Source organism: Lithobates pipiens, unplaced genomic scaffold (assembly GCF_037356315.1).
Source record: "Lithobates pipiens isolate NorthernLeopardFrog02 unplaced genomic scaffold, aLitPip1_a1.2 Scaffold_56, whole genome shotgun sequence".
In the NCBI taxonomy this organism is placed as follows: Eukaryota; Metazoa; Chordata; class Amphibia; order Anura; family Ranidae; genus Lithobates; species Lithobates pipiens.
This window is the reverse complement of record NW_027507878.1, coordinates 2,325,440-2,337,498: the sequence shown is the minus strand read 5'-3', so window position 1 is coordinate 2,337,498 and position 12,059 is coordinate 2,325,440. Positions and strand designations below refer to the sequence as shown.

Genomic DNA, 12,059 nt, shown 5'->3' with positions numbered 1-12,059 from the left:
CTTATCAGCAAGGCGTATCACCAGGTCTTTGTGTTTACACAGAGATTTAAGACTCACATTATACAAGGAGTTACCCCAAATCTTTTTGGATGGTAAACTAGCAAGGTCTTTTAAAACCAAAATTCTGAACATGCTAATGGATGGAGCCAACTGGGTAGGGGGGTTAAAAAGAGATGGGTATGATAATCCTGAATGCACAGTTCCTGATGTGACTGCTCTAGCCATGTTCCTGAATGGACTGGAGATTAGATTCCTTTGGATATTGATTTTTCTAATATATTTATGAATATCAATAAAAGTGTTAAATTTGTCAAGCCTCCTTGCAGGGGAAAATGTAATGCCCTTATCTAAGACATTCTGTTTCTCATTAGTCAATTCTTTCTTACTAAGGCTGAACACACCCGCACAGGTTATGTTCTCCTTCTTTTTCCTCCTCTGAAACCTCCTCCCTCCTCTGGACCCTCTCTTGGTTTTGGACCCCTTATTTCACCCTTGGGGTCCTCATAAAAAAACCTGATTCCCTTGTAAATTGGGATTAGGCTGATTGTAACTATAAGGTGACTGTTCAAAATCGCCATTGTGATACATACGAGGATCATCATTATAATGATCTTTGAGGGGGAGAATCTATTGTACGTATTAAATGGTGGATGATTGTATTGAGACAAATTGGAGTAAGAAACCCGATCCTTGTGATATTGTGCGGGTGAACCTCTCTGATAATAGTCCTCATGTTCAAATTGAGAGTTTCTAGAGTTATCACCTGTAGATTGTCCTCTCCCACCCCTCCTATTTGAATTCTGACCCCTCACCCTATATGTGTTAGTGAGATTCTTCCTTGTGAGAATAACACTATTTCTTCTTTTTATCATATTTCAGATATGTATATTATATTTAACCTGTGCATTATATGCTCTTAGTTGTATATAGTTTAACTGCTATGTACACCTCATACCAACATGACATTTTTATGTTTACAGCATCCAATTCGCAATAGCAGCAGATTTTGACCTTCTCTCTATGGAGCTGGTTCACATATCGCCACTGTGGCTCTGGTGCAATTTTTCACAGGAGCCCTGTGCGTCTTTTGGTATGTTTCAGGTCCGAATTCAGCCAAAAGTGTGGACTCAATTATTATTACTATTATTATTATTCACGATTTATATAGCGCCAACAGTTTACGCAGCGTTTTACAATGTATAGGGGGGACAACACTATTACAGTACAATACAAAAGGTACAAGAGGGCCCGGCTCGTAGAGCTTACATTCTAAAGGGAGAGGGTGGTGGTAAAAAAGGTAATAGCTGCAGAGAATGATTTGATGGGGCTGGCTTGGGGACAGTTAGGTGGGTGTGGCTTCCCTGAATAAATGAGTTTTCAGGGAACTCCTAAAGGTGGACAGGGTAGGGGCTGAGCGGACAGACTGGGGCAGGGAGTTCCAGAGAATGGGAGAGGCTCTGGAGAAGTCTTGAAGGCGAGCATGAGAGGAGGTAACAAGGGAGCTAAAAAACAGGAGGTCCTCGGAGGAGCGGAGGAGAAACGTCACCGGGACACACCGGACCCCTGCTGAGAGCCCCATTGGGTGATGGTGTGAACCCAGTCTCGATGGTTGTCTATTGCCTATTTTAGCTTGTAATGGAAGTGAGTACAATATTGATATCAGTCCTTTCAGCCCCTCTGAATTCAGAATTCCTATAAGGAAGTGTTTTTATATCTTAAGATTCTGCTTGCCAAATTGTGTCTGCAAGGTATGTCTTAATTTTAAATATTTATAAAAATTTGATAAATCATGTTGTTTATTCAGATATTCAAATATAGTTCCGTGGTCATACAAGTGCTCTAATACAACCTCACCTTTCCGTTTCCAGAAGCTTCCATCTGGGTTTCCTCTCAGCTGTTCAAATGATGGATTATTCCAGATGGGAATTTCCTGGGGAATATCCCTAAACCCTACTATTCCCTTAGCTTCTTTCCACACCACTCGTTTCATTGAAAACATGGGAATCTTAACCAATTGCTGAGTAGCCGCCGCAGTAATATAGGTCAGCTCTTTTTCCGTAGCTGTACGTCATGCAATAGATCCTGCGGAGTGGCGCCAGACTCGATGCACATGGCCGGCAGCCGTGATGTCCACCGGCCACCCACGATCGCTCCACAGAGAGCCTAAATGTGGATATGCCAATGTAAAAAAACAGATCTCCGTTCTGACAGAGGAGGAGAGAGATTAGATGTTGCTCGTGATTAGGAACAGCGATCTCTCTCCTTCTCCAGTTAGTCCTCTGCCCCCCACAGTTAGAAAAACCTCCCTAGGGAACACATTTAATTGATTGCCCCCTAATGTTAACCCCCTTCCCTGCAAGCGTCATTTACACAGTAATCAGTTCATTTTTACAGTGTCAAAAGTGTCCAATCTGTCCATCACAATGTTGCGGTCCCGCTAAAAATTGCTGATCACCATCATTACTAGTAAAAAGAAAATAATAATAAAAATGACAGAAAATCTATCCCCTATTTTTTACACAAAAACTTTTGCGCAAACCAATCAATATAAGCTTATTGCAATTTTTTACAAAAATATGTAGAAGAGTACATTTTGTTTTGAGAAAACAATTTAGTTTTTTTTACTTTTTTTGATATTTAATATAGCAAAAAGTAAAAATATATATTTTTTAATTGTTGCTCTTGTTTATAGCGCAAACAATTAGAACCGCAGAGGTGAATAAATACCACCAAAATAAGGCTCTATTTGTGAGCAAAAAAGGACATAACTTTTAATTAGGTACAGTATTGCACGACCGCTCAATTGTCAGTTAAAGTGACACAATGCTGTATCGCAAAAAATGGCCTGGTCATTAAGGGGGTAAATCCTTCTGGGGCTGAAGTGGTTAATTTTAGGTAGCCTTGCTGTTTGTGCCTCCAATCCTACCACTAAATCCTCTACCTGGAGTATTTCCAATAGGTACTTTTCCACTCCTCCTTCTCTTTACTGTATTATCCATGTCTGTAGATGTTTTATCCGCCCTGCCAGGTAATATAAATATATATCTGGAAGTGTCATCCCTGCTTCAGTTTTCGATCATTGTAATGTTGTTATTTACTTTCCTTACTGACTATCAGCTGTAGGATTCAACTATGTTTTTATTCGACAACCCTTATAAAATTTAGCTACAAAATGATGGAGGCAAATAGAAAAGTAGTGCTCCTTTTATAGTGTTTTATATCACTCTGTCCACTAAATAATAAATAAAATAGGTGCCAAAAGGTAAAAACACTTTCAGTGGATTTTAAATTCAAACTTTAAAGACTGTTCTCAATTATAGAAAAGGGGCTCCCAAGGTGTTATAAATGACATCTTAGGAGACCTTTTATGAGACTTTCAGCTTTGTGTTCTTACAGCACAGCAGACTGTCCTGAGGGGAATGCCAACATTCTATATAAGAATAAATCATTCGCTGGTAAAAATGCCCACATGTAAACCTGGGTGTAATGTGTAGGTACACCGTACAGGTTTTCATTTTAAACCTCAGATCTGTCCATAAATTTAAACAGCGGAAAAAAAAACAAAGAATAATATGATAAATGTGACAGAGATTTCCTTTTTCACTCTTGTGGGTCTATCAGACCATCCACTGACCATGAATGGACTTTTTATGTTCTTCCTTCTGATTTATCTGATGACTGTTATCATAAACCTTCTTATTTTTTTCTTGGTCATCACTGACTACCATCTGCACAACCCCATGTACTTTTTTCTTGCCAACTTGGCATTTCTGGACATGTCTTATTCATCAGTGACGGCACCAAGGATGCTCTTTGATTTGGTCACCAAAAGCCGATCAATATCCATTCCTGCCTGTATAGCCCAAGTCTTCTTCTACATCTGCTTTGCTAGCTCAGAAGTTTTCTTGCTCTCGGCTATGTCCTACGACCGCTACATTGCCATCTGCTACCCTCTACATTACAAACTAATTATGTCTTGGAGGGTCTGTACTGGTATGGCCTCTCTGGTCTGGGTTGGAGGATGTCCTCTCCCTTTGATTCATACTTTACTTTTGCTCAGGTTGTCCTTCTGCAGAACAGCTTCCATCCATAACTTCTTTTGTGACCTTCCACACCTATATAAAATTACTTGTACTGACCCCTTCATAAACATAATGGTTTTATTCCTTTTAAGTTGTAGTATTGCATTTGGAGCCTTTCTTTTGACATTTCTTCCCTATGTCTTTATTTTCAGTACCATCCTTAGAATCCGTAGCAAGACCGGGAAGAGGAAAGCCTTCTCCACCTGTTCATCACATATTACGGTGGTCTTCATCTTTTATGTATCTTTAATTTTTATTTACTTGGTCCCCACTTCTAGTGATATGGTCAATTTAAACAAACTGTTTAGTGTCGTATCTTCGCTCATGAACCCATTGCTGAATCCTCTGATCTACAGCCTGAGGAACAAGGACCTTATGGAGGCACTTATGAGGTCTTATTATCACTTAAAGTTGATCCAGCCATCCTGATGAAAATATCATTGTAAACATTGACACTTTTTGTATTTCCTTAGACATTTTCAGTTGTTTAAAAATCTTAGTAATGTCCTTTATAAAATGTAACTATGAAATGAGCAATTTAATGTGATGAGGACTCATCCTTGTGTAGACTCAGTTGGGCCAATGCAGGAGATATCAGTAGGGTCAGTTGCAAGTGAGTATTTATAGTACATTATACTGCTGTCCAAAAGTGATGCAACTTTGTGCAAGTCCAAAACATGTGCAAATATGTTCCAGAGGCTACCTGGCAATGAGAACAGCTAGGAGTCCTTTGGGGAGAGATCCTATGTAAGAATTGAATCTGGATCAATTCATTCTTGGAGGAATTTCAAGTCTTCCCAGTCCTTTCTATCCAGATTGGGAAGGTCACGTTTGCACTGCTCCTACCATTGACCAATTTTAGGTGAATCTAAACAGAGAGGGTAAGTATACAGAGATGAAATTATTTTTTCGAAAAGTCATATGGAGTAAAAAGCTCTTAATTGGATCAGCTTGAAGAACTGAGCGGCATGCCATATTAGGAAGTATCAGAATAGTGAAATGTAGAAGTTAAATACTGAGATGTAGAGATTGTTCTGTGATGGTTCATAAATGAGGCGAGGAGATATGAGCATCTGGAAAGATTATTAAATGAGGCAAGGAGAGTTTCCTGGGACATCCTAAAACAGGGACATCCTAAAACATTTTTAAGCCGCTTCTGGACTGCCCACCACATATATACTGTGGCAGGGCTGACCGGCTGCGTGAAATGACATTCCGGTACATGAATTCCTGTATGAGGTCTGGGGCATGTGTGGTGTGATTGGACCCTGCAATCATTCAGAGGAAAAGGCAGAACAGCGGTTCTGCTTGTGTAAACAAGGCAGATCACCATTATGTGAGAGAGGAAAATGGAGATCTTGTGTTCCTGCTATATATCCTGCTAATAAAATGGTTAGCTTATAGCTGCTTTTTCTTTGTTGTGCTTTGCTTCATCTTTGCTTCAAAAATTATACCCCATGTCGCTTTAGTTGTGATTCAAAGCATCTTCAAAGTCTCCATAAAAGTCTATTGCAAAGCTTGATTGAAGCCCTACTGAAGCTTCATTGAAGCCTCAAAAAGTCTCATCAGAGCCTCACCAAAGGCTCATTGAAGCTCCAACAAAAAGCCTCATGGAAGCCTCATCAAAGCCCACCGAAGCATGAAGCAAAAACAAGGTGTAAACAGGACTGTAAGCTAAGTCTTGAAGGTGAGCATGAGAGGAGGTAACAAGGGAGCTAGAAAGCAGGAGGTCCTCGGAGGAGCGGAGGAGAAACGTCACCGGGACACACCAGACCCCTGCTGAGAGCCCCATGTGGTGATGGTGTGAACCCAGTCTCGATGGTTGTCTATTGCCTATTTTAGCTTGTAATAGAAGTGAGTACAATATTGATATCAGTCCTTTCGGCCCCTGTGACTTCAAAATTCCTATAAGGAAGTGTTTTTATATCTTAAGATTCTTCTTGCCAAATTGTGTCTGCAAGGCATGTCTTAATTTTAAATATTTATAAAAATGTGATAAATCATGTTGTTTATTCAGATATTCAAATATAGTTCCGTGTTCATACAAGTGCTCTAATACAACCTCACCTTTCCGTTTCCAGAAGCTTCCATCTGGGTTTCCTCTCAGCTGTTCAAATGATGAATTATTCCAGATGGGAATTTCCTGGGGAATATCCCTAAACCCTACTATTCCCTTAGCTTCTTTCCACACCACTCGTTCCATTGAAAACATGGGAATCTTAACCAATTGCTGAGTAGCCGCCGCAGTAATACGGGTCAGCTCTTTTTCCGTAGCTGTACGTCATGCAATAGATCCTGCGGAGTGGCGCCAGAGTCGATGCACATGGCCGGCAGCCGTGATGTCCACCGGCCACCCACGATCGCTCCACAGAGAGCCTAAATGTGGATATGCCAATGTAAAAAAACAGATCTCCTTTCTGACAGAGGAGAAGAGAGAGATTAGATGTTGCTCGTGATTAGGAACAGCAATCTCTCTCCTTCTCCAGTTAGTCCTCTGCCCCCCACAGTTAGAAATACCTCCCTAGGAAACACATTTAATTGATTGCCCCTAATGTTAACCCCATTCCCTGCAAGCGTCATTTACACAGTAATCAGTTCATTTTTACAGTGTCAAAAGTGTCCAATCTGTCCGCCACAATGTTGCGGCCCCGCTAAAAATTGCTGATCACCATCATTACTAGTAAAAAGAAAATAATAATAAAAATGACAGAAAATCTATCCCCTATTTTTTGCACAAAAACTTTTGCGCAAACCAATCAATATAAGCTTATTGCAATTTTTTACAAAAATATGTAGAAGAGTACATTTTGTTTTGAGAAAACAATTTAGTTTTTTTTTACTTTTTTTGATATTTAATATAGCAAAAAAGTAAAAATATATATTTTTTAATTGTTGCTCTTGTTTACAGTGCAAAAAATTATAACAGCAGAGGTGAACAAATACCACCAAAATAAGGCTCTATTTGTGAGCAAAAAAGGACATAACTTTTAATTAGGTACAGTATTGCACGACCGCTCAATTGTCAGTTAAAGTGACGTAGTGCTCTATCGCAATAAATAGCCTGGTCATTAAGGGGGTGAATCCTTCCGGGGCTGTAGTGGTTAATTTTAGGTAGCCTTGCTGTTTGTGCCTCCAATCCTACCACTAAATCCTCTACCTGGAGTATTTCCAATAGGTACTTTTCCACTCCTCCTTCTCTTTACTGTATTATCCATGTCTGTAGATGTTTTATCTGCCCTGCCAGGTAATATAAATATATATCTGGAAGTGTCATCCCTGCCTCAGTTTTCGATCATTGTAATGTTGTTATTTACTTTGCTTACTGACTATCAGCTGTAGGATTCAACTACGTTTTTAATCGACAACCCTTATAAAATTTAGCTACAAAATGATGGAGGCAAATAGAAAAGTAGTGCTCCTTTTATAGTGTTTTATATCACTCTGTCCACTAACCAATAAATAAAATAGGTGACAAAAAGGTAAAAAACACTTTCAGTGGATTCTAAATTCAAATTTTAAAGATTGTTCTCAATTATAGAAAAGGGGCTCCCAAGGTGTTATAAATGACATCTTAGGAGACCTTTGATGAGACTTTCAGCTTTGTGTTCTTACAGCACAGCAGACTGTCCTGAGGGGAATGCCAACATTTTATATAAGAATAAATCATTCGCTGGTAAAAATGCCCACATGTAAACCTGGGTGTAATGTGTAGGTACACCGTACAGGTTTTCATTTTAAACCTCAGATCTATCCATAAATGTAAACAGCGGAAAAAAAAAGAATAATATGGGAAATGTGACAGAGATTTCCTTTTTCACTCTTGTGGGTCTATCAGACCATCCACTGACCATGAATGGACTTTTTGTGTTCTTCCTTCTGATCTATCTGATGACTCTGATCATAAACCTTCTTATTTTTTTCTTGATCCTCACTGACTACCATCTACACAACCCAATGTATTTTTTTCTTGCCAACTTGGCATTTCTGGACATGTCCTATTCATCAGTGACCGCACCAAGGATGGTCTTTGATTTGGTCACAAAAAAACGTTCAATATCAATTCCTGCCTGTATAGCCCAAGTCTTCTTCTACATCTCATTTGTTTGCTCAGAACTTTTCTTGCTCTTGGCTATGTCCTACGACCGCTACATTGCCATCTGCCACCCCCTACATTACAAACTAATTATGTCTTGGAGGGTCTGTACTGGTATGGCTTCTCTGGTCTGGGTTGCAGCATGTTCTATCTCTTTGGTTCATACTTTACTTTTGCTCAGATTGTCCTTCTGCAGAACAGCTTCCATCCATAACTTCTTTTGTGACCTTCCACACCTTTATCAAATTACATGTACTGACCCCTTCATAAACATAATGGTTTTATTCTTATTAAGTTGTAGTATTGCATTGGGAGCCTTTCTTTTGACATTTCTTCCCTATGTCTTTATCTTCAGTACCATCCTTAGAATCCGTAGCAAGACAGGAAAGATGAAAGCATTCTCCACCTGCTCATCACATATTACGGTGGTCTTCATCTTTTATGTATCTTTAATTTTTATTTACCTGGTCCCCACTTCTAGTGATATGGTCAATTTAAACAAACTGTTTAGTGTCATATCTTCACTCATGAACCCATTGCTAAATCCTCTGATCTACAGCCTGAGGAACAAGGACCTTATGGAGGCACTTATGAGGTCTTATTATCACTTAAAATTGATCCAGGCATCCTGATGAAAATATCATTGGAAACGTTGACACTTTTTGTATTTCCAAGACATTTTCAGTTGTTTAAAAATCTTAGTAATGTCCTTTATAAAATGTAAACATGTCAGGGACTCATACTTGTTGCATGACCAGGGGTCATTGTAACCCACAGACCAAATGTAGCAGTTTCAATACACTTTGATTATCCTCAAAATAACTCTGTGACTAAAATGTCTACCATTTTTATGCATCTATAATGGTATTCATTAGAACAAATTATTTATAAATACTCAGATCTGATTCTTTAAAAACTGACAAATAGAGAAAAATCTGAAAAAAATGCAGTTTTCACTAAATTATTTTCTCCTTTTCTCCCAAGTACAGGAACCCCGGTGTAGGTTTTGGTATATGTTGGATCTTAATGGTTGATAAGCAATATATTGTACTCAGTGGGTGGATGGGGGATCATTCTATACAGCATCTCTTACAGTAGAAAAATAAAGTAGAAAATAAAACATTTTTACTAAATCAATAGGACTTTTTAAATGCCAAAGAAGACCATTTAAATAGAAAATCTTTGTGGAAAACTCATGTTTTCTCAGGAATGCATCATAAAATCCATCAAAATTTAGCACCTTTTCCTCTTTTTTTGTGTTATTTTTTTATTTTATTCGTACATAAAGATTTATTTATTATTACATGTGGCATAAGTAACATAAACTACCAAACAATATGAAAGGTATGGCTATAAGTATACGAAAACAGCATTTGTGATGTACCCCAAATAGTAAGTAAGCCAATCTGGATAGTTCATTTCAGACAAATCAGCAGATAAGGGAGGTTGGAATAAGGTACAAGAAGAAGGGGGAAGAAAGAAGGGGGCAGGGTAGGAAGGGGGAAGAAGGGGGCAGGGTAGGAAGGGGGAAGAAAGAGACAAGGAGACTCCAAGTTATCAGGAGAGTCATGTGTAGACCCATTACTGATCCATCCAAGGCAGCTAAATCATTTACATTTTTTTTTTCGAATTTGCTTCTTACCAGAATTTCATGACCCCCCCCCCACTACAGAGGGTCACAGTAGGCATATAAATATATAATCGTCCCCCACTCCAAAGGAATCCTTATTAATCTCCTTGCACCACCGCTTTCATGCATAAATGGCTGGATGCATTCCCACAGAACATCTCTCGTGTATTTGAAAAGCTCAAAGGTGTGCACCAATCATGAAAGAGGGATAAAGCTTCAATAATATAAAACCTTTTATTATTAGAATCCAGAATATAAAATTGCACTTACAGTGTAAACGAAAATCATCAGCCTTAAGTCCGTTGCACCGGCCGGACGCACGCGGACAAACCCGTCCTTCCTGGACACGTATTCCTGCCCCCAGGGGGCCCCTGGATGACGCAATTTTTTTGCGAAATGCGTAGGGCTGAGCTTCGCGCTAACGTCACCTCATGTTCAGGTCTTTTGAGACCAATCATTATTTTGTGATTCACCTTAGTGCAGTTTCTTTTTTCAACTTATACATAGGCAAGGCATCATTAACAGACAGTTCCCTCAGAGACATTTCGGGTGGTAAGGGCGAGACCCATCAATAAAGGATTTCTTTCTTATTATAATACATTAACTATGAAATGAGCAATTTAATGTGATGAGATCTCTGCTCATCCTTGTGTATACTCAGATGGGCCAACGCAGGAGATATCAGTAGGGTCAGTTGCAAGTGAGTATTTATAGTACCATATACTGCTGACCAAAAGTGATGCAATTTGATGCAAATCCAAAACATGTGCAAATATGTTCCAGGGGCTACCTACCTGGCAATGAGGAAAACTAGGAGTCTTTTGGGGAGAGATCCTAAATAAGAACTGAATTTGGATCAATTCATTCATGTAGGAATTTCAAGTCTTCCCAGTCCTTTCTATCCAGATTGGGAAGGGCACGTTTGCACTTCTCCTACCATTGACCAATCTTAAGTGAATCTAAACAGAGAGGGTAAGTATACAGAGATTAATTTTTTTTTCTTCTAAAAGTCATAAGGAGTAAGAAGCTCTTAATTGGACCAGCTTGAAGAACTGAGCAGCGTGCCGTATTAGGAAGTATCGGAATAGTGAAATGTAGAAGTTAAATACTGAGATGTACAGTGGTGTGAAAAAGTGTTTGCCCCCTTCCTCATTTCCTGTTCCTTTGCATGTTTGTCACACTTAAGTGTTTCGGAACATCAAACCAATTTAAACAACAGTCAAGGACAACACAAGTAAACACAAAATGCAATTTGTAAATGAAGGTGTTTATTATTAAAGGTGAAAAAAAATCCAAACCATCATGGCCCTGTGTGAAAAAGTGATTGCCCCCTAAACCTAATAACTGGTTGGGCCACCCTTAGCAGCAACAACTGCAACCAAGCGTTTGCGATAACGTGCAATGAGGCTTTTACAGCGTCCTGGAGGAATTTTGGCCCACTCATCTTTGCAGAATTGTCCTAATTCAGTTACATTAGAGGGTTTTCGAGCATGAACGGCCTTTTTAAGGTCATACCACAACATCTCAATAGGATTCAGGTCAGGACTTTGGCTAGGCCACTCCAAAGTCTTCATTTTGTTTTTCTTCAGCCATTCGGTGGTGGACTTGCTGGTGTGTTTAGGATCATTGTCCTGCTGCAGAACCCAAGTTCGTTTCAGCTTGAGTACACGAACAGATGGTCGGACATTCTCCTTCAGGATCTCTTGGTAGACAGCAGAATTCATAGTTCCTTTTATCACGGCAAGTCTTCCAGGTCCTGAAGCAGCAAAATAGCCCCAGACCATCACACTACCACCACCATATTTTACTGTTGGTATAATGTTCTTTTTATGAAATGCAGTGTTCCTTCTACGCCAGATATACTTGGACACACACCTTCCAAAGAGTTCCAGTTTTGTCTCATCGGTCCACAGAATGTTGTCCCAAAAGTCTTGGGGATCATCAAGATGTGTTGTGGAGAAATTGAGACGAGCTTTGATGTTCTTTTTGCTCAGAAGTGGTTTTCTCCTTGGAACTCTGCCATGCAGGCCATTTTTGCCCAGTCTTTTCCTGATGGTGGAGGCATGAACACTGACCTTAACTGAGGCAAGTGAGGCCTGCAGTTCCTTGGACGTTGTTGTGGGGTCTTTTGTGACCTCTTGGATGAGTCGTCGCTGCGCTCTTGGGGTAATTTTGGGCGGCCGGCCACTCCTGGGAAGGTTCACCACTGTTCCATGTCTTCGCCATTTGTGGATAATGGCTCTCACTGTGGTTC

General features: G+C 39.6%; 2 protein-coding genes across 2 annotated transcripts; both read left to right on the top strand.

Annotated features, from left to right (window-relative positions):
• Positions 1-3,393: 3,393 nt before the first annotated feature.
• Positions 3,394-5,932, top strand: LOC143958089 (olfactory receptor 2A12-like). Its single transcript, XM_077467541.1, has one exon. The coding sequence runs from the start codon at positions 3,573-3,575 to the stop codon at positions 4,509-4,511; it is 939 nt and encodes a 312-aa protein (XP_077323667.1). The 5' UTR covers positions 3,394-3,572; the 3' UTR covers positions 4,512-5,932.
• Positions 5,933-7,776: 1,844 nt separating this feature from the next.
• LOC143958088 (olfactory receptor 2A12-like) lies at positions 7,777-9,265 on the top strand. The gene has a single exon (XM_077467539.1). It carries the CDS (start codon positions 7,869-7,871, stop codon positions 8,805-8,807), a length of 939 nt encoding a protein of 312 aa, XP_077323665.1. The 5' UTR covers positions 7,777-7,868; the 3' UTR covers positions 8,808-9,265.
• The last annotated feature ends 2,794 nt before the right edge of the window (positions 9,266-12,059 follow it).

Coding starts and splice junctions, on each gene's coding strand:
- LOC143958089 (XM_077467541.1), top strand. CDS start 3,573: ATGATAAATGTGACAGAGATTTCCTTTTTCACTCTTGTGGGTCTATCA.
- LOC143958088 (XM_077467539.1), top strand. CDS start 7,869: ATGGGAAATGTGACAGAGATTTCCTTTTTCACTCTTGTGGGTCTATCA.